This window comes from Hyperoodon ampullatus (genome assembly GCF_949752795.1).
Source record: "Hyperoodon ampullatus genome assembly, chromosome: 3".
In the NCBI taxonomy this organism is placed as follows: Eukaryota; Metazoa; Chordata; class Mammalia; order Artiodactyla; family Ziphiidae; genus Hyperoodon; species Hyperoodon ampullatus.
This window is the reverse complement of record NC_136916.1, coordinates 58,195,085-58,221,361: the sequence shown is the minus strand read 5'-3', so window position 1 is coordinate 58,221,361 and position 26,277 is coordinate 58,195,085. Positions and strand designations below refer to the sequence as shown.

At 52.7% G+C, this 26,277-nt stretch overlaps 1 protein-coding gene across 1 annotated transcript in view; it reads left to right on the top strand.

The window, feature by feature from the left end:
- Positions 1-25,894, top strand: part of ITGA11 (integrin subunit alpha 11) — a gene marked incomplete at its 3' end in the record, with an annotated part of 124,600 nt that extends 98,706 nt beyond the window's left edge. Inside the window, exons 16-30 of the mRNA XM_079700496.1 lie at positions 2,986-3,152; positions 4,533-4,675; positions 6,121-6,231; positions 9,658-9,743; positions 11,346-11,553; positions 13,999-14,097; positions 15,664-15,740; positions 17,460-17,549; positions 18,353-18,443; positions 19,731-19,844; positions 20,047-20,133; positions 21,443-21,553; positions 21,651-21,746; positions 25,021-25,134; positions 25,823-25,894. Of these exons, the coding sequence (XP_079556622.1) occupies positions 2,986-3,152; positions 4,533-4,675; positions 6,121-6,231; positions 9,658-9,743; positions 11,346-11,553; positions 13,999-14,097; positions 15,664-15,740; positions 17,460-17,549; positions 18,353-18,443; positions 19,731-19,844; positions 20,047-20,133; positions 21,443-21,553; positions 21,651-21,746; positions 25,021-25,134; positions 25,823-25,894 (1,666 nt within the window). The remainder of the gene's footprint in view (positions 1-2,985; positions 3,153-4,532; positions 4,676-6,120; positions 6,232-9,657; positions 9,744-11,345; positions 11,554-13,998; positions 14,098-15,663; positions 15,741-17,459; positions 17,550-18,352; positions 18,444-19,730; positions 19,845-20,046; positions 20,134-21,442; positions 21,554-21,650; positions 21,747-25,020; positions 25,135-25,822) is intronic.
- Positions 25,895-26,277: the final 383 nt, after the last annotated feature.

Sequence of the window (26,277 nt, the reverse complement as noted above, 5' to 3'; positions counted from 1 at the left end):
TTACAATTCAGGTGAACAAGACCCAGGGTAGGGGGTAGACATGGCCTCTGGGTTCTGTAGGGCGACACATAAACTAAGCCCTTTACAGGAAGCAAGGTGTATGCACACACACATCAAAAGAATCAGTCTCACAGAAAGGACTCCATCAAGCCCTAGCTTGTGAGGTCTAAACCTAAATGCTACCTGAGTAGTGCTGAAACTGTGGGCTGGAGCCCTCTGGGAAGACTTCATAGTCAAACTCCATGGATCTCAAACATGACTACCCTTAGGATCACCTGGGAGCTTTTAAAACTCTCATTGCCCAGGTTTTACCCAGACCACTGAAAGCAGAATTTCTAGGGCAGGGGCCCAGGCAGCAGTAATTTTTAAAGACTCTCAGATGTTTGTTTCCAAACAGAAGGCGTTCTCACTTACCTGCTTTGGTTCTCACAATTCCCCATCAGAGAGATCGTGGGACCTGCCCAGTGCAGCCAAGACTCAAACCCGTCCTTCTCACTCCACAGCACAGAGGAGGCGCCATCCCTCTTCCACTAAGAAGAGCAGAGTATTAGCACAGATAATCACGCTAAAAGTCTGAAGCATCTGAAACACACTACACTTATTTCTTTTTACATAAATGCATAGTTTGGAGAGGCAATATTTCCCTTCCCTAACTCTGATTGACTTAGACAATAGAAGTGTAAATTTGCATTTCCTTGGCTGCCTGGATGGGGCAGTGTTGGGATGGATGGCTGGGGGCAGGTCTCTAGAACAATGAGTTATTCTCTACTTTGGCTGCACATTGGAATCACCTGGGGTGCTTTAACACCCACGCTCTCCAAAGTGTGGTCCAGAGACCAACAGCACTAGCATCACCTGAGAGCTTGCTAGAAATGTTGGATCTGCATTTTAACCAGAGCCCCAGGAAATGCGCAAATGTATTAAAATCTGAGAAGCACTGCTTTAAGACATGGTGATGCCTATTCTTGTTTGATCTGACCTGGAGAGCAACTTGGGCATCAGGATGTTTTTAATTTAATTTTTATTTTATATTGGAGTATAGTTGATTTACAATGTTGTACAGGTGTACAGCAAAGTGATTCCATTATATATATATACATATATCTATTCTTTTTCAGATTCTCTTCCCATATAGGTTATTACAGAATATTGAGTAGAGTTCCCTGTGCTACACTGTAGGTCCTTGTTGATTATCTATTTTATATGTAGTAGTGTGTATATGTTAATCCCAAACCCCTCTAATTTATCCCTCCCCCCACCTTTCCCCTTTGGTAACCATAAATTTGTTTACAATGTCTGTGAGTCTGTTTCTGTTTTGTAAATAAATTCCTTTGTATCACTTTTTAAGATTCCACATATAAGTGATATCATATGATATTTGTCTTTCTCTGACTGACTTCACTTAGTATGATAATCTCCAGGTCCATCCATGTTGCTGCAAATGGCATTATTTCATTCTTTTTTATGGATGAGTAATATTCCATTGTATATATGTACCACATCTTCTTTATCCATTCATCAGTCAATGGACATTTAGGTTGCTTCCATAGCTTGGCTATTGTAAATAGTGCTGCAGTGAATATTGGGGTGCATGTATCTTTTCAAATCTTTGTTTTCTCTGGATATATGCCCAGGAGTGGGATTGCTGGATCATATGATAGTTCTATTTTTAGTTTTTTAAGGAACCTTCATACTGTTCTCCATAGCAACTGTACCAATTTACATTCCCACCAGTAGTGTAGGAGGGTTCCCTTTTCTCCATACCCTTTCCATCATTTATTGTTTGCAGACTTTTTGATCATGGCCATTCTGACTGTTGTGAGGTGATACCTCATTGTAGTTTTGATTTGCATTTCTCTAATAATTAGCAATGTTGATCATCTTTTTGGCCATCCATATGTCTTCTTTGGAGAAATATCTGTTTAGGTCTTCTGCCATTTTTTGATTGGGTTGTTTTTTTGATATTGAGCTACATGAGCTGTTTGTATATTTTGGAGATTAATCCCTTGTCGGTTGCTTCTTTTGCAAATGTTTTCTCCCATTCTGTGGGTTGTCTTTTTGTTTTGTTTATGGTTTCCTTTGCTGTGCAAAAGCTTTTAAGTTTCATTAGGTCCCACTTGTTTATTTTTGTTTTTATTTTCATTACTTTAGGAGGTGGATCCAGAAAGATATTGCTGCAATTTATGTCAAAGAGTGTTCTGTCTATGTTTTCCTCTAAGAGTTTTATAGTGTCTGGTCTTACATTTAGGTCTTTAATCCATTTTGAATTTATTTTTGTGTATGGTGTTAGAGAATGTTCTGGTTTCATTCTTTTGCATGTAGCTGTCCAGTTTTCCTAGCACCACTTATTGAAGAGACTGTCTTTTCTCCATTATATATTCTTGCCTCCTTTGTCATAGATTAATTGACCATAGGTGTGTGAGTTTATTTCTGGGCTTTCTATCCTGTTCCACTGATCTATATTTCTGTTTTTGTGCCAGACCCATACTGTTTTGATTACTGTAGCTTTGTAGTATATTCTGAAGTCAGGGAGCCTGATTCCTCCAGTTCTGTTTTTCTTTCTCAGGATTGCTTTGGCTTTTGGGGGTCTTTTGTTTTTCCATACAAATTTTTAAATGTTTTGTTCTAGTTCAGGCATCAGGATTTTTTAAAGCTCTCCAGATTACTCTGATGTACATGCAGGGTTGAAGTGATGAGAAGGCAAAAGGATGTCAGTATGGTCTGCAGCAAGCACAGCCCCTAGGAAAATGATGAAGGGCTGCCTCAAGGGGCTGTGAGGTTGCTTAGCCTGCCCTTCATCCACCTGTACACTTTTTTTGCCCAATCCTGTGACACCTGGACCCCCTCCCTGCATGCCCCACCACTGCCTCACTCCCAGTGGGGGTTTTACAGATCCAGTTCCATCTGGCTCTCCACCTTTCCCTGGGTCCCAGCAGAGCAGCCTTGTACCCCGCCCAACCCCTGCTTCTCTCCCTCCTCCTGCAGGTCCCGCCCTGTGGTTCAGATCAATGCCAGCCTCCACTTTGAGCCGTCCAAGATCAACATCTTTCACAGGGATTGCAAACGCAGCGGCAGAGAGGCCACCTGCCTGGCGGCCTTCCTCTGCTTCACACCCATCTTCCTGGCACCTCATTACCAAACTTCAACAGTCGGTAAATCAAGCCCCTCCCCACTTCCCCAGCTCCATTCTCTCCCCCATGGACTTTGCATTCGCTCTGTTTCTAAACCTGGGCTTTTGCTGAAATGGGTTTTAAGTGCCAGGTCACACCTAGAGCCACATTTGATGACTTCTAGATGCCCATTCAATGCTCTGATTCCAGGGGGCAGAGAGGGGATCTCATGCCACGGTGAGGATGGCAGTGAGCAGTGGTGACCAACGTGGGAGAGGTTGGGGAAGAAGGAAATAGAGACAGTGTTTGGATCAGAACAGGGGACTGGAAGCAGTGGAACAGTCTGGGGTGTGGAAGCTGTGAAGTCAGATTCAGAGAAAGAGTCAGACGCAGGAGGGGGAGCTAGTAACCAGGGGGTCAGGCAGATGAAGACCCGAGTAGCAGTGGTCATTGCTCAGAGTAGGTGTGAGTCCACAGCAGGGCAGTTTCCTTCTGAGGATCCATCACTCCCAGCCAAGGCTGGGATCAGACACCTGCTTATGACAGCCCTGGGCCCAGGCAGCCCCACCAAGTGGCAGCTACAGGTTCCAGCACCAGATTAGACCTGTGCAGGAAATTGGGACCACAGAGAGCTTCTCAGCCAAGGAGCAGGACTGACCAGATGATTAAAAAACGAGTGTCCCAGAAGGAAGATGAGAACAAAGGCAGGCCTGGGTGGTTGTGTCCTTCTTTCAGCTTCTTTCTGTGATAGGAGAATGATGCCAAGAACCTGGTGCACCCAGAGTGCTGCTGGGGTACTGGAGAAGGGGCTGAGCCTTTCCAGCATTTAGCAAAAGATCAGCCTAGTTGAAGGGGAGGAGGCTCCAGGCCTTAAACCCCAGAACAGCCTTAGGTTTGAGGAGCTGGTGGGCAGGACCTGGCCAGCCCTCCCTAGTGTGATGGAAACTGCCACCTGCAGAGGCTCGGACCCAGACCTGACGGGATCCTAGAGCCGAGGGCGAGGCCCAGGAAGGTGATGGGAGAGGTGGAGAGGTGTGTTGACGCCAGGAATGGCTCAAATGGAAGCATCACGCTGAGCCCTCGTCCTGTCTCCCCTCCTCTTCCACTGCATTCACTCTCCCCTCCATCTCTTCCTCTTTCTTTATCCCTTACTGTCAACTCCATCGTCTTTTCTCCTCCTTCTGCCTCCCTCTTCTCTTTAGTTCCTTCCTTTACCCTTTCTCACTGTATCGCTCGCTCTCTGTGTGGGAGTTTCCTGCCTACGCTGAGCCTTGCGAGGGGAGAGGAGCAGCACTTCCCCTGGCCAGCCTGGAGGGCTTCCTGGAGGAGGATGACTTTCCAAAGGCTATTTTTAAAGAAAGGCAAACAGTCTTCGATGGAAATGTGGCTCCACCTCCATGGCTTGCCCTCTCCTTCCTCTAGGCATCAGGTATAACGCCACCATGGATGAGAGGCGGTACACGCCGCGGGCCCACCTGGATGAGGGCGGGGACCGGTACACCAACAGAGCTGCCCTGCTCTCCTCCAGCCAGGAACACTGTGAGCGGATCAATTTCCATGTCCTGGTGAGCCAGATGCCCAGCAGCCCCACCCACAGAGCCCAAGCTTCTCCAGGAAGGGGACGGAGCTGGAGGAGGTGCTGCCGTGGGAGAGGCAGAGAGCTCAGCTGGTGCCAGGCTGGTTCTGAGCCCCCAGCAGACCTCAGGAGGCCAGGAAGGGGGCAGTGTCCTGGACCTTGGCCATCCCATACTCATGCCCCAGAGCAAAGGCCACTGGGACACACTACTTCCCACCTCACTTTACCCTCCTCTGAAATCTCTTCTTTGCCAGCTCTCAGATGCCCACCATTTCTTAAGCAGGGGGTGAAATTCAAGGAGGGAGGTGGGCTCAATGATGTCTAGCAGAGAGGATGGTGGTCAGCCAGCCAGGGCCATGGCTCAGAAGGAAGGGATAAGCAGGCATCAGCTAATAATAAAGACCAAGTAAGGTGGACCAGTGGCATGGACAGGCTTGGGGGGAGAAAGAGAGAGATGCCAGACTGGCAGAAGGGGAGAATCAGTGGGGGCCTGGTGCATCCACCCAGAAACTCCAGACACCCAGCCACAGCTCCAGCCTCGGAGACACAGGCAGGGGACACTCAGAGCCCGCCTGACCCCAATAGTCACTGGGCAAAGGTCAGAAAAACAAGAAGTCCTGGTGTCTGTTAATAGTGTTGCCCTTGTGATGTGTTTATGGGCTGGTTCTCAAAGTGTGGTCCCCAGACCAGCAGCATCTTCATTACCCAGGAACTTTTTAGAATTGCACGTTCTCAAGCTCCATTCCAGACCTAGTGAATCAGAAACTCTCGGGATGGGACTCAGTGTTTTAACCCCCGCCCCCTCCCAGGGTGGGATTCTGATGCAAGCTTAAGTTTGAAAGTCATTGCCTTAACACAAGGAAGCCACTGGTGTCAAGATTTGCGTTCCATGGTGGGGGCGGGGAGGATTGGGAGATTTTTTAGGCAGCTCTAAGCATCCCCTGAATTGCCCCTATTTTGTTCAACTTTGTTCATTCATTGATTTATTGAGCCTTGTCACAGTGCTAGGACTGTGCTAAGAGGCTTTGGAGAGAGGAGGATTGACATACAATCAGATAGTTTGGATGCCATGTAAGTGTGTCAGTAACAGGTCTGAACAGAGTGTGGGGATGAGGTGCTGCCTGGCTTCCTAGAGGCCAGGGTGTTGGGGACACAGGTTCCCAGCCTTGAAGGACAAGCAGGAGGTGGTGAAACGTGCAGGCAGAGGGGTTGGCATATGCTGAGCTAAGGGCCCTTTCCAGGAGCAACACTCTCCTGCTACGGACCCATCTGGGAACCTCTGTGCACTCACGGATGCTAAAGCTCCATGGACTCATGCTCAGGGCTGATGAGACAGCTACCCTCCCAGCTTTGGGAGGTGCAAGTTCTCTCAGTGGTCCTGGCTGTGACACGGATGTTCCCTCTGCCCTCACCCCGTTCTCATCTCCCACACAGGACACCGCTGACTACGTGAAGCCAGTGACCTTCTCGGTCGAGTACTCCCTGGAGGACCCCGACTATGGCCCCATGCTGGATGACGGCTGGCCCACGACCCTCAGAGTCTCGGTACATCCTGGCGTCCAGGGCAGCAGCTTTGGCACACACCCCACCCCCACCCCTCGCCTTCTCCCAGAAGCCCAGGCTTTGTGACAGGCGCAAAGGAGTTCTTCCCCTGCCTCGCCTTCCCACCTCCTGCCCTGCAAATTCCCAACAGGCTCCTCCCCTCCTCCCTCATGACTCGTGCTGAGCAATTTCTTGAAGGTAAGGACCCGGCCTTCTCCTGTGCAAGGCTCCCGTATCCCCAGCAGAGAGTGAGCCCGGAGTGGGTCCTGAGATTCACAGGACCCAAAGGGACCTTAGTTCTCAGTCGCCCACTTCCCTCATTGACAGACGAGGACACTGGAGGCCAGAGAGAATGATTCAACCACTAGAGCCTAGTCTGCGCTGGTTGAATGATCGACTAGTTAACAAACAGTCCTCCTAGCCCGCTCCAAGTCTTCCAAAAATAAGTACTTTTAGCCTCATCATTGGCTTTGCACCCCCACAAACCCACCTTTTCTAATCCCTGGCTCCAAGGGCATCAGAATTTTCTGGTATCTAATATTCAGATGCTCCCTGTATCTGCAACTCCATATAAATCCCACACAAAGAAAACGTCAGACAGTTATCCATTCTGCCTGAGCTGTGCTAGGAGAGCAGGCAAAATAAACCCCGGGGATTTAGGAACAACTTTCAAATATACCACAATGCTCTTAAGACCGTGACCTACGAGGTCCAGCCTCTGAGCAAGTGTCTCTTGAGAATTATTGGGTCGGCCAAAAAGTTCCTTCGGTTAATGAATACATTGTTCAATGAAGCTCTTTGTGAAAGTGAAAAATGCGTCTTTTATTTTTACTTAAAACCAAACAAACTGTTTGGCCAACCCAATATATAGAATCCAGCCAGCAAACAACAATTTCAGAATTACTCACATGCTTGCCTGTATTTCTCCTACACAAAAAAACCGTGTAGTCAACAGCAAGGCTTCTGAAAATCCCCTCTCTGCTCTCATTCTCCCCCATCAGCCCCCTCAGCTCCTCCCTCTTCCCAGAGCTCCCACATCCTGCCACCCACCCCTCAACCTTCACACCTTCCCTCTTCTCCTGATTCTGCATCACAGATGTGTAAGAGAGGCTGTCTGAAAATGCAGCTCAGGAGAGGGGGAGATACTGACCTGGCAAAGCTGGAATCCTCGTTAGTGAGCCAGGAGAGGGGGAAAGCTGGGTACCCTGAATCTTAATATTTTTCCCATCACAGTCATCACAAGGCCACTACAGCAAATGAATGAGTACATGTCACTCATTCTGTAAGCATGTTGAAGCCCATGATGCAGATGAATGTGCAGGGCACTCTCTGCTCTGATGCTGATAATACGGATGCAAGGTGGTGATAAGAGTCATAGGTCAAGTCACAGATGGGAGTAAGCTCAGAGGAAGTGTCATCAAGCAGTCAGATGATAGGTCAGGGGGGACTTTCTGGAGGAGGTAGCTTTCCCCTGGACCTTTAGAATAGACGTGAGATGGGGACAATGGGCTTATTCCAGGAAAGCTGACAGCATAGCCAAGGTGTGGATGTGGGAACAAGCAGGGTAAAGGGAAGTATAAAGCAAAGATGAGAAATAGAGCTGAAAAAGTCAGTCTGGGCATATTACCAAGGGTTTTGGATAACAGCTAAATGTCTAAAAATCTTGTTAAAATGGATTTCTAGCCCCCAGCAAATTAGAAACATTCTTCCCATCTCTCTGCTACAAATTCTTATTTAGCTTCTCCTCAATGCCCAGCACTGTTCTGGTACCATAAAATCTTGCCTCTTGGGGGAATGAGCCATTCCATACAGTTGAGTGTAACAGTTGCTTATCATGTTAAATTATCCCTTTTAATCAAGTGGATAGAAATTTTTCTGAAGGTTATTATATAGTTTTCACACTTGAACAGTATGCTGGGCGGGCTGGGGCGTATTTCATTGGAGACTTGAAATCACCAAGATGAACACGGGTGCTAGAATACAGTGAAGCCCCCAAGGGCTTCCAAAGTGTCTAGAGCTATGTCCTGGCATTGAATGCCTCGCTTTGCCCTCCTTTATATGGCTCTGCTGTCTTCCTTGCTGGCTGCTTCGAGCTACAAATCCACCACGTGATGGGGAAGCCAAGGGGCAGGCTTGATAGAAACGTGTCTGAAATAAGAGCACGTGGATCTGAGTGAGGGCCAGGGATCTCCCCTCTGAGAAGTTAGTGAATATAAGGTACGCCTGGCCTCTCCTGTTTCCCCTCCCCTGGTTCATGCTGTGCTCCTGGTGGGGACAGTTTCACTCCTCAGCTCCAGACTTGAACACCCACCTACCTGCTGAGCCCTTCTCCCTGGATGGGCCACAGGCACTTCAAACTCAGTGTGCCCCAAACAGATCCCCTCCACTTAACCCCTCCATTTATAAGTGAATGGTGCAGCCACACTTCCAGACACTCAAAAGGAAACTTGGCCAACATGCAGGACCCTTTTCTCCCTTTTAGTCCTGATGAACTCCAGGTCCTGCTGCTCTCACCTCTGGGGTTCCTACTCTGTTTCCCCACACACACACACACCCACTACCACACCGACACCATCGTCATCTCTTGCATGAACATTGCAGCAGCCTCCTTAGCAGTCTCTCTGCCTCTACTCTTGACCCTTCCAGTCCATCCACCCACAGCAGCCAGAGGAGGCCTTCGATATGTGGGTCTGGGAGGACACGACCCCAAGACCCTGTTAAGACATGACCCCGCCCATCTCTGCATCTCCTGTACCCCTTACTACAGCAACACTAAATAGCCGTCATTCCCCAAGCTTACCATGCTGCTTCATGCCTCAGGCCCTTTGCACAGACTCGTCCTTCCTCCCAGACTTCCCTCTCCCTCTGGTCCATCCAGCTAACTCAGTCATCCTTTGGAACTCTGACCTACTGTCGTTTCTCTGAAGCCTTCTCATCTATGGGCCAAAATAACTGTTTCCTCCCCCCTGCCTCTTCTATTCCTCATACAGATTTTTTTTTTGCACATTTCACACTATAATTATTTGTTCACACACTCATCTTCCCCATGAGCTGAGAGCAGAAGCTGTGTCTTCCTCATCCTATATACCCAGTACCAGGGAGCTTGCTCCCCGCAGTAAATGATCAATCAGTGTTGACTGACACTGGGTAAGTGGGTGTTCTGTTCTAGCAGCTCAGCTAGGGACTGAAAGGGACCTGGGAGGAGTTGAGTTTTTGAGCCATGTTCTAAAGAAGGGACTGTCTATGCCAAAGCATGAGAAAAAGCAGCATGGTGCTGTAAAAAAGGCAGAAAAAACAAAGCCTGGGTCTATTGCCGCGGAAAGAGGAGCTGGTGTGCTGTGGAGATAAGGGATGGCCCACAGCAAAGATGGGGGCTGGAAGCTCTGGGTGCCCTATCCAGCCACCTATACCTGCCTCTCCCTGGCCCAGGTACCCTTCTGGAATGGCTGCAATGAGGATGAGCACTGTGTCCCTGACCTCCTGCTGGATGCCCGCAGTGACCTGCCCACAGCCATGTGAGTAGGCTCCTCCCCACCCCCACACTGACTCCTTTCCCTTCCCTGCTGCTGGATCTAGGCTCCCAGGGCCCTGGATGACAATCCTGCACATGCTTTCCCTAGGCAGCGAGGACCAAACACTGAACTTGGAGCATGGTTCTAGCTCAGGCTCTGCCTCTAACTCCTGTGTGACCTCAGGCAAATACCTTGCCCTCTCTGGGCCTCCATGACCTCTGTGAAATGAATACTGTTAGTCTAATCCAACCTCCTCAAACTTTGTTTAGAAAAGGAATCCTTTCTTTGGAGCCTGCACTATAAAACAGATAAAAGGTGGAGACTAAGGACCTAGAGTTCTTGGTGTTCATTGTCTAACCCCCAGACTAGATGACTTCTAAGGTCCATGGACTGACCACTTGGGCTCAGTACTAAGGAGATTAGCAGAGGATGAGCAGGGTGCTCACAGTCCCCTGGAGGAAATAAACTGGCAGGGCTTCCCTGGTGGCTCAGTGGTTAAGAATCTGCCTGCCAATGCAGGGGACACGGGTCCGAGCCCTGGTCCAGGGAGGTCCCACATGCCGCGAAGCAACTAAGCCCGTGCGCCACAACTACTGAGCCTGCTCTCTAGAGCCCACGTGCCACAACTACTGAAGCCCGCGTGCCTAGGGCCCATGCTCCGCAACAAGAGAAGCCACCGCAATGAGAAGCCCGCGCACTGCAACTAGAGAAAGCCCACGTGAAGCAACAAAGACCCAATGCGGCCAAAAAAAATTTAAATAAAATAAATTTATTTAAAAAAATAGAAACTGGCAGACAAGGAAAAATACTGATCCTATTTCAAATTTATGTAATATGTTTTAAAATAATTTATGCTCAGCTTTTATTCAACTATGAAATGATTAGATAGAAGATACATATACAATAAATGGAAATAATACAACACTACTATATATAAAAATAGATAAAAAAACAAGGATCTACTGTACAGCACAGGGAACTATATTCAATATACTAACCTATAAGGGAAAAGAATCTGAGAGAATATATGTGTGTGTGTGTGTGTGTGTGTGTATACATATATATATATATCTGAATCACTGCTGTACACCTGAAACTAACACAACATTGTAAATCAACTATACTTCAATAAAAATATAAATAAATAAAAAATAGGGGCTTCCCTGGTGGCGCAGTGGTTGAGAGTCCGCCTGCCGATGCAGGGGACACAGGTTCGTGCCCCAGTCCGGGAGGATCCCACATGCCACGGAGCGGCTGGGCCCGTGAGCCGTGGCCGCTCAGCCTGCATGTCCGGAGCCTGTGCTCTGCAATGGGAGAGGCCACAGCAGTGAGAGGCCTGCGTACATACATACATACATACATACATACATACATACATACATAAAATATAAATAGTACATCCAAACCTTCTAGAAGGATGAAGAAGCAAAGATTCTAACCATCTAGGCTAATAATCAGGCTTGTCTCCATATTGAGCTCTGAGCTTCCTGGCAGCCAAAGCCAAAAGGAGAACATGCTGATCGGAGAGGTGATACATGCACAGTGAGGTCTCCCCCTGCATTCCCCATTCCATGTGCCTGATTCCTGCTGGTCTCTTTCCCACAGGGAGTACTGCCAGAGGGTGCTGAGGAAGCCTGCCCAGGACTGCTCTGCATACACGCTGTCCTTTGACACCACGGTTTTCATCATAGAGAGCACACGGCGGCGGGTGGCGGTGGAGGCCCTGCTGGAGAACAAGGGCGAGAACGCCTACAGCACAGTCCTAAATATTTCACAGTCAGCAAACCTGCAGTTTGCCAGCTTGATCCAGAAGGTAAGACCTTGGCAGCCTGCCTGGCCTGCCTGAGGGGAAGGGCTGAGGCAGGAAAGGAGGGGTCCAGGTAGGGGGCCCGGCTGCACGTTAGAATCACCTGGGAGCTTAAAGATACCTGTGTTCAGACTTCTCCAGGACTTTCTAATTGATGTGGTCTGGGTGGGGCCTGGGTCAGTCTGCTTCTAAAGCTGCCCAGGTGATGTCAGTGTGCAGCCTGGGCTGAGAAACATGGGGAGAGGGTGGTCTGACCCTTTCAGACCATGGAGAGGAATATCCTTCAGCCTGCGCCCTTGGCCCTTGTTAGGGGCGCACACACACATACACATGCCCGCACGTGTGCACACTAGTGCGTACACACCCTCTGCCTACAGTTCATCCTCCAGGCTTTTCCACAACAGTCCTTCTAATAAGAATCAGAACCGATTTCTCCCCACTTTAAAACCTCCCATCATTCCCAGTTGCTTTCACAACAGATCCCGAACTCCCTGTGGTTGCACTCAAGGCCCTTCCTGCCTCCCCAGCCACACCTGCCACTTCTGCCCTCACCCCAACACTGGTAGTCCCACTGGCCCCCGCTGTTTCCCAGCGCACCTGCCCTTTCCGACCACAGACCTCTGCCTGAGACCCCCTCCCTCATTTCCTGAGAAGCTCCTGCTTCCTCGTGGTAACCCCTTACAACGCCTGCTTACATTTCACCCTCACAACAACTCCAGGAGGTGGTGGCAGTCATCGTATCCCCCTTTACAGAGGAGGAAACTGAGGCACAGAGAGGGGTTAAGTGGCCTGAACAGGACCACACAGCCAGCAAGCGGCAGAGCGGGATTCCCACCCAGCAGCTGGCTCCTGAGCCCACGTTTCACGAGAAAGCACGGTCCCCACGCCACGCTCTCTGGGGTGGCTTCCTGAAGCCCCAAAAGGCCACACAGGGCCCCCCCCGGCCCTCACAGCTCCCTGGCGCAGCCCTATGCGTGCTCTGTGGAAATCATCAGTGTCCGTCCGAGCGCTGCCCGTTATAACCCTGAACTCCCAGAGGGCGAGTGCCCTGTCTCAGCCACATCTGTCCCCAGGGCTGGGCCAGGGCTGGGCACAGAGAAGTCCCTCAAGACATGTCTGTTGAATAAACCTAGGACATCGTTGTCCTGTGTGTGTACTGGGGGGTCCCAGGTCCCCTCAAACACAGTCTCTGTCCTCACAGATCTCTGTGTCCACCTGGAGCCTGGGGTGCAGCACAGGAGAGCCAGCAGGGCCACCACCCCTTCCTCACGGGCCGCTCCTCAGCAACACACACACACACACACACACACTCACACACACACACACACACACACACTCTCACACACACACACACACACACACACACACACACTCTCTCTCTCTCTCTCTCTCTCTCTCTCTCTCTCTCTCTCTCTCTCTCTCTCTCTCTCTTCCTATAGCCAGAAGGGGAAGCTGAGTGGAGTGAGGCCCCCGAGAAAAGAGGGCGGCTGCCTGCCGCGTCCTCCCTTTCCCCTCGGTGGGCCCCCAGTGTCCTCAGACAGACTTCAAGTTCAGTGCAAAGGACCTGAAGGAGGGGCTGTCAGTGCAAAGTCAGTCCCTCTGTCAGGCCCAGGTCCTGTTCCACGGCCCAGAGTGAAGACGACCAGCCCACCTGATGGTCTTTCAAAGGCCTCTCCTCCCAGAGGTTTTGTGTCTGTTTGGCTTTAGGGTATTTAGGGGAAACTGAGCCCCAAACCTGCATCCATCTCTTCCTGCTTCCCTGGCCCTGACTTTCCAAGACCAATCTCGTGCCTATTCATAAACCTAGGGGGAAGGAATCATGGAATTTTGTTTCTGTGACGCAGAAGGGCTTTGGAAATGTGTTCTGTGAAAGGCCGTGTCCGTACACACACAGGCGCGTGAGCACACACACGTGGCAGGTGGTGTGTGTAGGGCTAGCCTGCAGCCTGGCTCCTTCACCTCCCCGCTATCCATCCCCAGCCTGGGAGATGCTCACAGCTGGAGCTCAGCACACCCTCCTTCCTCTCCCCGACCCCTACCGTCCAACAAAGGGACCTCGAGCGGAGGAAGCCACTTGCTGGTGGTCTGCGCTAGTTACCTCCCGTCTCTGGGGCTCAGTGACCCCACCTGTAAGCTGGATGATAAGTCCCGCCTCTGGGCTTGATCCAGAGAGAATGACAAATCATATACGTGAGCGCCTGCCCACTCTCTCCACGACCCTGCACAGCTGAGCCTGTCCTCCGCCCCCGCACCGGGCTCCCACCATGCTTTGCGCTTTCGGCACCCAGAGCCAAGCCACACCCGAGGCTCCAGGGCCCCTGTGGTCCCAGGATCTGCGGCCTATGCTGCAGCTTCAGCCTGGGCAGTTGGGGGGCTGGGGGCAAGGGTGGCCCCCCTACCCGGGTCTCGGGCCCCACCTAACTGGTGCCCGTGATGCCTCCATCGCCCCAGGACGACTCGGACGGCAGCATCGAGTGTGTGAACGAGGAGAAGAGGCTCCACAAGAAAGTCTGCAACGTCAGCTACCCCTTCTTCCGGGCCAAGGCCAAGGTTGGGGCTGGGGTGGTGTGGGGAGGGAACGGGGCGGGGCGGGGCGGCACAGGGGAGGCAAGAGAAGTGGAAGGGAACAGAGCGGAGGACTGGGGAGGGATGGAGAGGCCTGAGGGCGCCTTTTAAGTAGGTTGGTTTTTTCTCCCATGAAATGACCTTCAAGTGACCTAATTAGCCAGCCAGCCCCAGGTCTGACAGGGCACCCCAGGAGAGCACCAGGACCCTCACCTCAGGGGGAATCTACCACTTCCACCCACTGCTCTCCCACCTCCTCTTGGCCATTTACCCCACTGTCCTGTATCCTAACCCGTTTTTTAAATGTCCAGCCCCTGTCATGGTGCTGTGCCTGGGGAGAGATGGGAAGAAAAATGAACGTTTCTTGAGCACCTACCATGTGCTTAAAAGTACATGTGAAAAGAGTGTAGGGATGGGAGAGGTAGACTCCAGACTGTGGGGACGTTTGCCCATCACCCCCGGGCAGTAGGCAGCCCCTGAAGGTTCTAGAGCAAGGGGAGACCTGACTGAGGCCGAGCTGCTTGTAGAGTGGGAACCAGACAGAGGGGAGCTTGAGGTAGGGGCCACCTAGAGAGCAGCAGTGTGTTCCCAGGAGCAAGGTCTGCAAGGCTGGGGAAGGGGAGGAGAAGGGGGAGGGGGATTAGGGCTCCTGACAAAAGAACCTCCCCAGTGCCACAAAAGTCAAGATTGTGGTCTTTGAGGTGAGGCGCTGACACACCCAGGAGCTCTTGGGTGAAGACCCAGGGGGAGCAGCGCACAGCCCAAGCTTCCCCACCCGATCCTGCGGCCGCTCAGGGAGTAGCCATTCCCCACCCCCACACCCCACCCCTGCCACCAGGTCTCCTTGGGAAACCCTGTGAGGGTCAGACCTGGGAAGAGCACGAGAGGTCTGTGCAAAGCCCCAGTAGCGCCACCAGGTGGGGCAGAACGTAGCAAAGAGGGTCAGATGTCAAAGGGCACAGTCAGGGGACCCAGGCCCTACTCCTGGGTGAAGGCCAAGGGAAGCACCAGGACCTGGGCCGTCAGAGCGGTGGGAGGGCCGCTGGACAAGGAGACAGGTGTGTGACTAGCCTCTGGGTAGCCCGGGACAGCCTTCACCCTTCTCCAGGCCTCACACCTGTTCACACGCAAGAACAGGGGGTGCATGAGGGGGTCTTATCACTAGATTCTGGCCCCCACTTCCTGCGATGCATGTTGATGGCCATCTCCCCTTCAAGTGCCCCCCAGAAATTCCTGCAGAAAGAGTCTGAAGTTGGATTTGCTGCCTTCTGATCGCCTGTACTTAAAAACAAAAAGGGAGGGGGCGGAGGTCTGGCCTCACAGCCAAGAAGCCCCAGCAGCGGAGCTGTTGACCTCGGCTGCTTCCCGGCCACGGCCCCTGAGCTCAGCTCACATTACTCCAGCACCTGGTCCTCCCTCCCCCAGCCCATTCCCTGCCAGCAGGGCCCACCAAAAGGTCAGGTGTTGGGAGGGGCGGGCCAGGGCTGGTGTGGGCAGTGCTCAGACAGGCAGTTCCCAGCCAGCCCGGCTCCAGCGACTTATTCCTTGTAGGTGGCTTTCCGTCTCGATTTCGAGTTCAGCAAATCCGTCTTCCTGCACCACATGGAGATCCAGCTCACAGCGGGCAGGTCAGGGCTTGCCCGCTCCTTCTCCCTCCCTGCTCGCTACTCCTGGGCCCTGTTCTGCTGCTGGGAACTGCCCCTCCCCACACCAAATCCCCCTCCAAGCCTTGTCCATCGCTGCCCTGCCTGGGAGGGGACTGACCCAGGGCCAACCTGCTGCCCACTGTGCTGCTGCCATTCTTCGTTCTTGGGCAGCTTGGATATAAATAATAATACCCTCAGCTTTCTACAGCATTTTATATAGCAATTATTTAAAAGCCCTACAGTTATAAAGTACTATGCACGTAATATCTCAGTCAGTCCTCACAGCAGCGCCTTAAGACAGGCAAAGCAGGGCTTATTCCCCACCCCACCCCACCCCACCAAGTTGCAGGTAAGAAAAGGAAAGCTCAGAGAGGTTGAGTGAATTTCCCAACAACACACAGCATGTAAATAGTACAGCTGGGAGCTAACTAGTTTTCCTACTCCTTATCCAGTGCTCTTTATGTCCTGGTCACTTCTCTCCACTTGGAAACTTCCAATTTTAAAAGACCTTTCCTTTGTGGGTCTGTCTGTCTCCCAGGCCTCCCAGAGGCAGCTTGCTGTAGGTTGACACCATGAATCGCCCATGTCAGTAATAAACACACGGAGGTGAGGAGGAATTCTGGCTGCTCTGGAGCCTTATAAACCCTCCTGAGAACTTCTCCACACTGAGAAATAAACACTGCAGGCAAACCGAGCACCAACATTCCAACACACACACACATGCGCAAACCAGTCAGCAGTCACAGGAGTGCTGGGGATCAACACAGCGGCATGTGCCTGTATCCAGGTATAGTTAGCCAAACTCTGCACTCTGGTGGAATTCTCACTTGACATGAGGCGAAGTTTGTAAGATGTGTTGATATCTTAAGGCCTCCCTCTTAGAAAGCAGTCTGTTCTCACAGGGCAATGCACGCCCTTGCCTGCAGTGTCCTTAGCAGTGTGGGTGTTGGCGGGTGTTTGTGAGTTAGGCACATATAGGCAGGGGACACTGGGCATCTGGGTGTGTCAGGTCTCCCTTTTCTAACTAAGCACCTATCTGGGGTAAGTTTCCGAAGGAAATCAAACAGTGTATGTAATGAGCAGAAATCATACCTTTTTTATGTCTAAATGATCTGCTCCGGTAGTTCATGGTGCTCAGAAGTGAAGGGAAGCATATTCAACAAAACTTCCTCTAATGCCTCTGAATTTCACTCTCTGGCCTTTTCAAGGCAGCATAGCCCATATGGGAGCTGGCGCACCCCTAGTCAGCTCAGGGGGTGTCGGCTCAAGGGTCAGTAAATGCTCTGCTGTGAATTCCTCATGCTCTTCCCCTCTCTTGGGCAGACCCTTGCCCTGGAGGCGTCATCTCCCGGGGCGGGGGCGGGGGGGTAGGTAGCACAGGATTTGCCCGTCTGACAGATGAGGAGGGCAGACAGGCCGCTGTGACCAAGCTGGCGCCGTCCTCCCAGCCTCCAGCCCAGATGTGCTGCACCCAGAAAGAGGGCAGGGAAAGCTGAGGTCTCCAGGTCCCCTGCCTCCCCAGCCCTTCCCCTCCCGGGAGACACCTCTGATGACCCCCCTGGCTGGCTGCACTGGTGCGGCAGACCTAGACGCACGGGGATGCTCCTCCTCAGCCTGACTTGTATCCCTCCTGCTGCCCTGAGCTGGGTGGAGGGAGGGCTGCCCCTTCCTGACCGCAGGCACTGCCGGCTCTCCTTGCAGTGACAGTGACGAGGAAGAGAGCACCAAGGAAGACAACACGGCCCTCCTGCGCTTGCACCTCAAGTATGAGGCTGACGTGCTCTTCACCAGGTGGGCCGCGGCCCCAGGGCCCTCATGCTGAGGGACTATGGGAGGCAGCTGGGTATGCCCCTGAGAGTGCACCCCCCTGGTCCATGGAGGGGAGGTGGCGTCAACATGGGGGAGGAAGAGATACAGACCTGGTCCCCAGGGAGCTCCCCGCAGTGGGGGAGGGGGAGGGCTGGAGCAGCAGGCAGTATCCACCCCAGGTGCAGGCTATAAGCGGAGGAGAAGCGGAGGTCTGCAGAGAATTTTAAAATAGTTAAACCTGCTAAAAAGTCCATCTGCATTTCATTACCACTTTGCACTAGCAATTCTAAATAGCATCAGTGAGAAAATGCTCCTCCCTGCAGGGCAGACTGCTCCCACCGCCCACCCACCTCAGTCTGCCAGTGGTCCCCAGTGTGCCCCCTGAGAGCTCCCAGGAGGGCAGAGAAGTCAGAAGGTAACCACAAACAGAAAGTTCGGGCCCTCCCTCAGCCACCACTAGAGGCTGGAACGGTGCACAGTGGGCAAGTTCATGATCAAAAGAGGCCATGCCCCTGGGCAGGAGGCAAGGGCAAGGGTGGCAAATAACTTGCTCTTCTGGTTCATGGCCATCCACACACTAGGCAGACATTGCTAATTGATCTCAGAGTTTATTCCTTCTGAGCCTCAGAATCCTTCCCAACACAGCACTCCCAATGGACACAAGAGGAAACGTATTTGCTGTGGTCTAGGGGGAGGCGGGCGCATGCCCACACCCTCCTTCGTTCGCTTATCCATCTAGCCTACACTGACTGAGCTCATGGCGGCCCTGTCCTCTGTCCCTGCAGGAGCAGCAGCCTGAGCCACTACGAGGTCAAGCCCAACAGCTCGCTAGAGAGATACCATGGCATTGGGCCTCCCTTCAACTGCGTTTTCAAGGTTAGTCTGGAAGGGAGTCAAGCAGACAGCGAAAGACAGGAGCTGAGGATCCCCCATCTCGGAGGGGTGGAATCTGGAATCATTGCTAGCGCCTGGGGTTCAGCCTCAACCCTGCCACCCATTCACTGTGTGACTTTAGGCAAGTCCCTTCCCCTCTCTGGGGCTCTCAGTCATCATCTGGAAAATTATGGGGCTGAACTGGGAGGATGTGTCAGTGAAGATTAGGTGTAGCTGCTTATAATTTTTAAAGTATGAAAAAAAACAGTGATCTAAATGCCCTGGGGTTTATTCTCTCCCGTGAAAGAAGTCCAGAGCTGGCAGCTTTACAGAGTCATCCGGGATTGGGTCTCCTTGTGTCTGTTCCACCATCCTCAACATGCAATCATCAGCCTATCAAGTTCACCTCATAGTCCAAGGTGGCTGCAGCTCCAGCCATCACGTTATCATTCCAGGAAGAAGGAAGGGGAGAAGAGCAGACCACACCCCTGCCTACTAAGAAACCTCTTTGGCAGTTCCTTGCACTTCCAGTTACTTCTCATTGTCCAAAACGGTGTGATTCAGCTGTACGGGAGGCTAGGAAATATGCCTTTTTGTCTTGCTTTCTGTCACTAAGGAAGGAGGGAGAATGAGAATTAGGAAGCAGTTTAGAGTCTCTGCCATGGTGTGCCCCAAGATCTCCCCAGCCCTGAACTGCTGAGTGAGAATTGGGAGCAGGTAGACAGCTGGAAACATGCAGATGCCTCAGTGGCTCATCCAAGAGAGATTTAGTAACCTGCCCAAGGCCACACAGCTCATCTGTGGCGGCAGCCCCAGGTTATGTGCTCAGCCTTTCTGATTCCAAAGCCCTATTTGTGATCACTGTGGCTCTGACACCAAATGTGTCACGGCTAGAATGTGAACCAACACACACTCACTATTTACATCCTGCATCAGTTACTGATTATTTCTCACAATAAAGGAATTGCTGTCACCATCTCCACCCCGACCTCTGTCCAGGGAGGCCACCAGCACCACAGCCAAGAGAGGGTGAAAAGGGAAGTGACCCTTGCTGTCAGCCTCATGGCCCCCTAGTGACCCATCCTCAGCCTCCAAGAGCCCATCCCTTTCAGTTTTCATGCAGTTTCATCCTGTATCCCCCCACCGAGATCTGGAAGAGCTTTGGAGCATCTACAGTGAAAAAGCCAGGGGGCTTGAAGGGGCCTGGCTGGGGGGATCGCCCCGTGAGCCTCGTCCTCCACCCCCCAACTGCTGCTGGGTGTACTGACACCTCCCCCGCTCTGGCCACAGATCCAAAACTTGGGCTTGTTCCCCATCCACGGGGTGATGATGAAGTTCACCATTCCCATCGCAACCAGGGGCGGCAACCGGCTGCTGCTGCTGAAGGGCTTCCTCGCTGACCAGGTACCTGTGCCCTGGGGGGCCAGCACAGGGGAGGGGACAAACATATCCCTAGGTGTGCCCCCAAGTCCCCAGACCTCAGCTCCTTCTCCCAAGCCCAGGGCCAGCCGGGCCTTCTCTGGGCAGAGGAGGAGAGAGGACCATGTCTGGGACGCCGAGTCTGCCAGTGCTGGTGGTGAGGCTGGTTGCGTGTGTCCTCGTGCAGGCAAACACGTCCTGTAACATCTGGGGGAACAGCACTGAGTACCGGCACGCCCCAACGGAGGAGGACTTGAGTCGTGCCCCACAGCTGGTGAGTGTCCCCCGCGCCAAGAGCCCTGGGGGATGAGGAGAGGGGGCTGCCCGAGCTCCTTGTCCAGTAGTTTGTCCAGAAGAGCTTGTTGAGCACCTCTATGTCCCAACCTCAAACCGAAAGGACACAGAATAAGGAAAAGATACTTCTTGCCCTTAGTGAGCCTACCATCTCACAGGAGACATGGGATTGAGTGTAAAGAAGCCAGGTAGCGAGGCTGGGATACGTGTCAAGTGAGGGGCAGTGGCGCAGACAGCCTCGAGTAGAGAAGCAGGGGTCGTGGACTTGCCTCTGTGCCTAAAAGGGCCGGTAGGATACGGACAAGCAGAGGGAGGAGGAAGGAGCAAGACCACACGGGGCTTGTATTGGAGACACTGACCACATCACCTGGGGCCTCCCTGCCCCCAGAGATGGAAGGCAGCCCAGCTCCCACTCCTGAGGCCCTCCCCAAGACATCTGCTAGTGTCCAGGTTTCTGTTCCCAGGGCTGCCTCTGTCCCCACATACCAATTTCTGAGTGTGCCTTCACTATTCCTTACCCAAATAAAAATCTTAGCTATTTTCATTTTGTTCATTTTCAAGTGCCTCACACAAAGCATCTTTGGAGTGTAGTGCACTTTACTGAAGACTTGAACTTGGGTGGGGTGAGGTGGCTGCGAGGGAGCAACACAAATAAGTTTAACCTAATAAATCCTAATTATTTGATGATTCGTTTGGGTTTTCTATTAGGATGGTATCATCTGCAAGTAATGATAGTTTTAGTTTTACCACTCAACCCTTTTAAATTGTTTTTCTTGTCTTATTGCTCTGGCTAAAAGGGCAATGGTAAACAGAAACGATGACCATCTTGTCTTGATCCTGCTTTTAAAGGGATTATTTTTAATTTTTCATTATTAAATGTGATACTTGCCACAGGCTTTTAAAAATAAGCACCCTTATTCAGATTCAGGACGTTCCCTGGGAGTTTTTATCATAAACAGAAGTTGGATTTCATAAAAGGCTTTTTTCTGCATCTGCTGCAGTAATACTATCATTTTCCCTTTAATGCGTTTGTATGGTGGTGACATTTATAGGCGCCCTAACGTTGACCCAAAGTTCTGTTCCTGAAATACTCCCAGTTATGCACAACTTCAAGTGGAGCATCGGATATACCGTCCTTACCTTGTCCTCCACCCCCATCCCCTTCCTTCTTCCTTGTCCTCTGCCCCTCCTACCTCAGGAACAAAACTCCACTTGGTCAAGCTGGGCAGCTGAGCCATCTCTCTGGTGGCCAAGCCCCTGCTCACCCTGAGACCCACCTTCTCTTTCAGAATCACAGCAACGCTGATGTAGTTTCCATCAACTGCAACGTGAGGCTGGCCCCCAACCAGGAAATCAGTTTCCATCTGGTGGGGAACCTGTGGTTGAGGTCCCTAAAAGCAGTAAGTAGAGCCCCAGGGACCAGGCTGGAGGAGGCAGGTGCTGGGGAGCCTCCCCCGGGGGAGGGGCCAGAACCTGACAAGGCCTCTGATTACACAGCTCAAGTACAAGTTGATGAGAATCACGGTCCACGCAGCCTTGCAGAGGCAGTTCCACAGCCCTTTCATCTTCCGCGAGGAGGATCCCAGCCGCCAGGTGAGCACTGGGAACCCTGCAGACCTGGGCCCGGGCCAGGCCAGCTTGGGGAAGGGTCGCCCCTTCCCTGAGAGTTTTCCTACTCCCCCTGCAGGAGAGAGATGGACAGGCCTGCCAGCAGTTAGTGCAGCATCAGAGGCGAGGGAAAACCGAGACAAACAGGCTGTTAGGGGCAAAAATGGGGAGAACAGGGCCAGAAATAGGCATTGGCGCCGTCCCTCGGGGGCACCAAGCGCTGCACCTCAACAGCCCCCGGAGGCGAGGAAGGAGGGACACCTGCGTGTTTTACACTAGAGGAAGCAGAAGTGCAGCCCAGGCCTGCCTGCCTGCCCACCTGTCTCAGGGCGGCAAGGCTGGGTCTTGACAGGCTGGCAGCCTAGAACGGCCATCCAACCCTCCCCTCCACATCCATCCGCGCCTCAAATCTCATGAATGAAGTCTGCTGCGAACTAAAATTGTGAAGACCGAGGGGTTCGAGCTGTCTCTGAATTGGAACTCCTTTTGAATTGAGTAAAACCAGACTGTCTCAGATCAAACTGGCTTGAATCAGGGTCCAGGAAAGGAGTGAGGCTCCATGTGGTGCTCTCTGGGAAAATGAGAAATTGGGTCTTGAAAAAAAGGCGGGTCCTCTGGAAGGAGCCGGGCGTCTCGGGCGTGGGACGCTGCTGCCCTCCACTGGCCACATCCCCAGCCCTGGCCTGGGCTCCGGTGAGCGTCCTGTACCAGATGCGCAGTCACCCACCAGCCCCACCCCAGGAGACACTGGAGAGCAAACTGGGCCTGGTCAGGAAGCCAGACCTCCATAAAACACAAACGTCGATCCCAAACAGCGTGTGGGTGTGCCAGGCAGAGGGGGAGCAGGCACAGAAGCCCGAAGCAGCATTCAGAAGATCCACCCCAGGACCTGTTTTATTTGTTCATTCTTCAGCATTTGTCGGGTGTTCATCCTGTGACTCAGGCTCACCCCCCAGATGAATTAGGCAGACAAGGGGGCGAGGACAACGAAGTGTGGGTACAGTCTGGGGGTGAGCACAGGTGCTGGCATGGGGGTTGGTCAGAGCAAGCCATGTCCAGGGAAGGCTTTCTGGAGGAGACAGTCCACTTGACCTGAATCTTGAGAGACGTGGGAATTTTCCAGGCAATCAAGCGAGAAGAGGCATGGTACAGACACCCCACGCACATACAAACCACCCCTTTCTCCGCACTAGTCCATCTGTCATTTACTAGTTTAAGTGATTTCTCCTTCCACTCCCGCTTCCCGCCCCCCAAAACCCCTCTTTTACTCTCTGGATGCCTCACTTCTCTTAGAAAGCCAGCAACCCCAAATTTGAGCCCCTGTTGCCTTGGCTCTGTGCGAGGTGCTGGTGTGGGAAGGCGGAGCCAGGTCCCAGCCTTCAGGGATGGAAAGAGCATAGAAGGGACCTGCTGTTGGTGGAGCCCTACCTATGTGCCAGGCGCCGTAACAGACACTTCCCTTGTTACCCTGCTTACTCCTCACAGCACTGTGAGGGGCGTCCCCACGTCCATTTTTCAGATATGGAAACAGAGGCTGTGTGAGGTAAGGCGGAAGGGGAGCAGGCTTGCCTCAAGGTGAAAGAGAGTCACTGGCCAAGCCAGGCTCCGCCATGGTTGCGTTCGTTCAGGCTTTCAGCGCGTTGACTGAGCTCCTGCTCTGTCCCAGGCGCTGTTCCCGGCACTGAGGATAGAGCAGTGAGCAAAACAGATAAAGCCCCTGCTCTCCCTGGAGCTGACACTCTAGACGGGGGTGGGGGGAAGAGTCAACGAACATAAATACATACAATGTCAGTGGTGAAAAGGTCTGCCCAGAAAAACGCAGGTGCGTAAGGGTGGAGACGAGGGGTGCTATTTTATACAGGGAGACTGAGGAAAGCGTGTAAGGGGACAGCAGACAGAGACTAGAAGAAATACAGTGGTGTCATGCAGCGAAGGGGGTTGGGGGAGCCCCACCAGCAGAAGGAACAGCGATGCAAAGCCCCAGCAGCAGGCGTGTGCTGGGCGTGTTGGCAGCCGGGTGGCTGAGGGCTGGAGTAGAGAGAGCAAGGGTCAGAGCAGGAGATGAGGCCGGCGAGATAAGCAGGGCCGGAGGGTGCAGGGCCTTGCAGGCCAGGACAAGGACTCTGTTTTCCACTCTGAGGAAGATGGGAAAACCTGGAGGACGGAGCACAGCAGAGAATAAATCCCCTGCCTCTGGCTACTATTCCAAGAACAGACTGTAGGGGGCGAGACACAAGCAGAAGGGGCAGCTAGGTGGCTGCTGCGGTGTCCAGGTGGGAGATGAGGGTGCTCAGTCCAAAGAGGTAGCCTTGGTGGTGGCAGGAGTGGCCACATTCTGGGTGTTTCCAAGCTAGAGCAGATAGACTTTGCCGGAGTCCACGTGGGTGTGAAAGTGAGAGTCAGTGACCAATACAAGAAGCAAGAGCAAGGAAGGACAAGGCTGCCATTTGCTTTGAGGGGAAAGATGTTGAAGGAACAGGTTTGAGGGTGAGGAGTGAGGTCAGGAGTTTATCTGGGGACCTGTTAAAGATGCCAGGCAGGCCGAGTAGACAGTTGGATATGAGTCTGGAATGCAGTGGAGAGTCCAGGTAGAAGGTAGCAATGTGAAAGCATCAGCAAGCATAAAGGTGGTTACGGCCCTAGGACTGAGTGAGCTTCCCCGGGGCTGCGTTAGGGCTCTCATGGCCCTGGGCACTTTTGCTTTCAGGGCCTTACTCCATAAACAAGATTTTTTTTTTTAAGTATTATTTTCTGACTTGGTCTGTATAAAGACAAATCCAGACAAGATTATATTTTTTGATTCTAACTTTAAAAGAGATTAGAACATTTCTGTGGGCCCCTAAAAGCACCATGGACCCTGGGCGCCATGCCCACAGTGCCTAGTCCATAAGTCAGCCCCGAGCTCACCAGAGCCATGGGACATACCAACATTTAGGAAGCAGCAAAGAGAGCAAGAAAGAGTGGCCCATGTGGTAGAAGGAGGAAAGCAGGGAGAGTGGAGTGGCCCCCAGCCCAAGGCAGAAAGCGTCTCAAAGAGGAGGTGGGATCACTTGGTCACTTAAGTCAGGTGTCTGCTGCGCCAGGGCTGGGAGCTCTGAGGCCTCTCGGCAGGCTGGTGCCACCCGTCCCTTCAGCATCTCCCTGAGGAAGGGGATGCAGCTCTCCCACCAGGTGTCCGCTGTCTCCTACCCTCCCCAGGCTGCCACCTGGGCCCCAGAACAGCAGCGCTGTTGACCTGGCCTCACCCCTCACCTTGCAGATCACATTTGAGATCTCCAAGCAAGAGGACTCACAGATCCCCATCTGGATCATCGTGGGCAGCTCCCTGGGGGGCCTTCTGCTGCTGGCCCTGCTGGTCCTGGCACTGTGGAAGGTGAGGGCCCCTGCAGGGTGCGGGTGGGGGACAGCATCCTGGCTGTCCAGGCCTGGGGCCTCCGCCTCTGAGCTCTGTGGCCAGTCCCCATGTTCTCCTCCGCGTGGGAGCTGCGGCCCACCCAACCTCCTCCCCAGAACTTGCCGACTCCTCACCACAGCAGGCAGATGGGCTAGGGCCACCAGAGGGTACTCAGCCTACGGCTCCAACCCTTTTGTGGGTCCCTCTGAGAACCTGATGAAAGCTAGGCTTCCTCTGATCAGAAAAAAAGCAAGCACACACAGCCACAAAATTTCTCCAACAATGTCAGGCTGTTAAGAAGTCCCTCAAAAGCCCTTCTCTGTCTCTGAGCCTCAGGCTAAGAACCCCTGGTCTCAATGTCCTCCTGTTATAGATGAGGTGAAGGAGGCCCAGAGAGGGGTGTTGACTAGGGCAGCGTCAAACAGCATGACTGCTTGCCTCTTGACACAGGCTCCGTCCACTTGGTTCCAGCCTCCCTGTCACCAATTAAGTGGCCCGTTGTGCAGCCTGGCGGTGGTAGGGGAGATATGCAGCATGAGCTGGGGTGTTCAGGGAAGGCTTCTGAGGAAAGAAGCCTTAAGAGAGTGAGTGAAGGGAGAGCAGGAAGGGGAGACAGGCCTTGTCCACCCTGCCCACCCCTGAGATTTCTCCCTTTGCCTTCCCACAGCTCGGCTTCTTTAAAAGTGCCAAGCGCAGGAGGGAGCCCGGCCTGGACCCCACCCCCAAAGTGCTGGAGTGAGGCTCCGGGGGAGGCTGTGAGTTGATGGGGGCCAGGACGCGGGCCCAGGCAGTGTGCAGGCCCATGGCCCACCGAGCTGGGGTGGAGAGGACGCCGGCTCGCTTTGTACTTGACCTCATCTCCTGAGAGACCAAGTCTGCTCTCTCTGAAAGGAACTCAAGTCAGTTTTAAGAGGGACTGTCCTACTGGGAGCCATGGCACCTCCAACACAGATCCCTAGGGATTTAAAGGGACCCCCCCCTCCCAAGGTACACCCCAAAGCCGCCCCCAGGCTCTGTGGGGGCATTTGCTGCCCCCATCACTAAGGTGCTAGAAATTCATCATCACCCCATGCTCAGAAGAAACCCAGAGGGGAAGACTACAAATGCAAACCCACTCTGCCC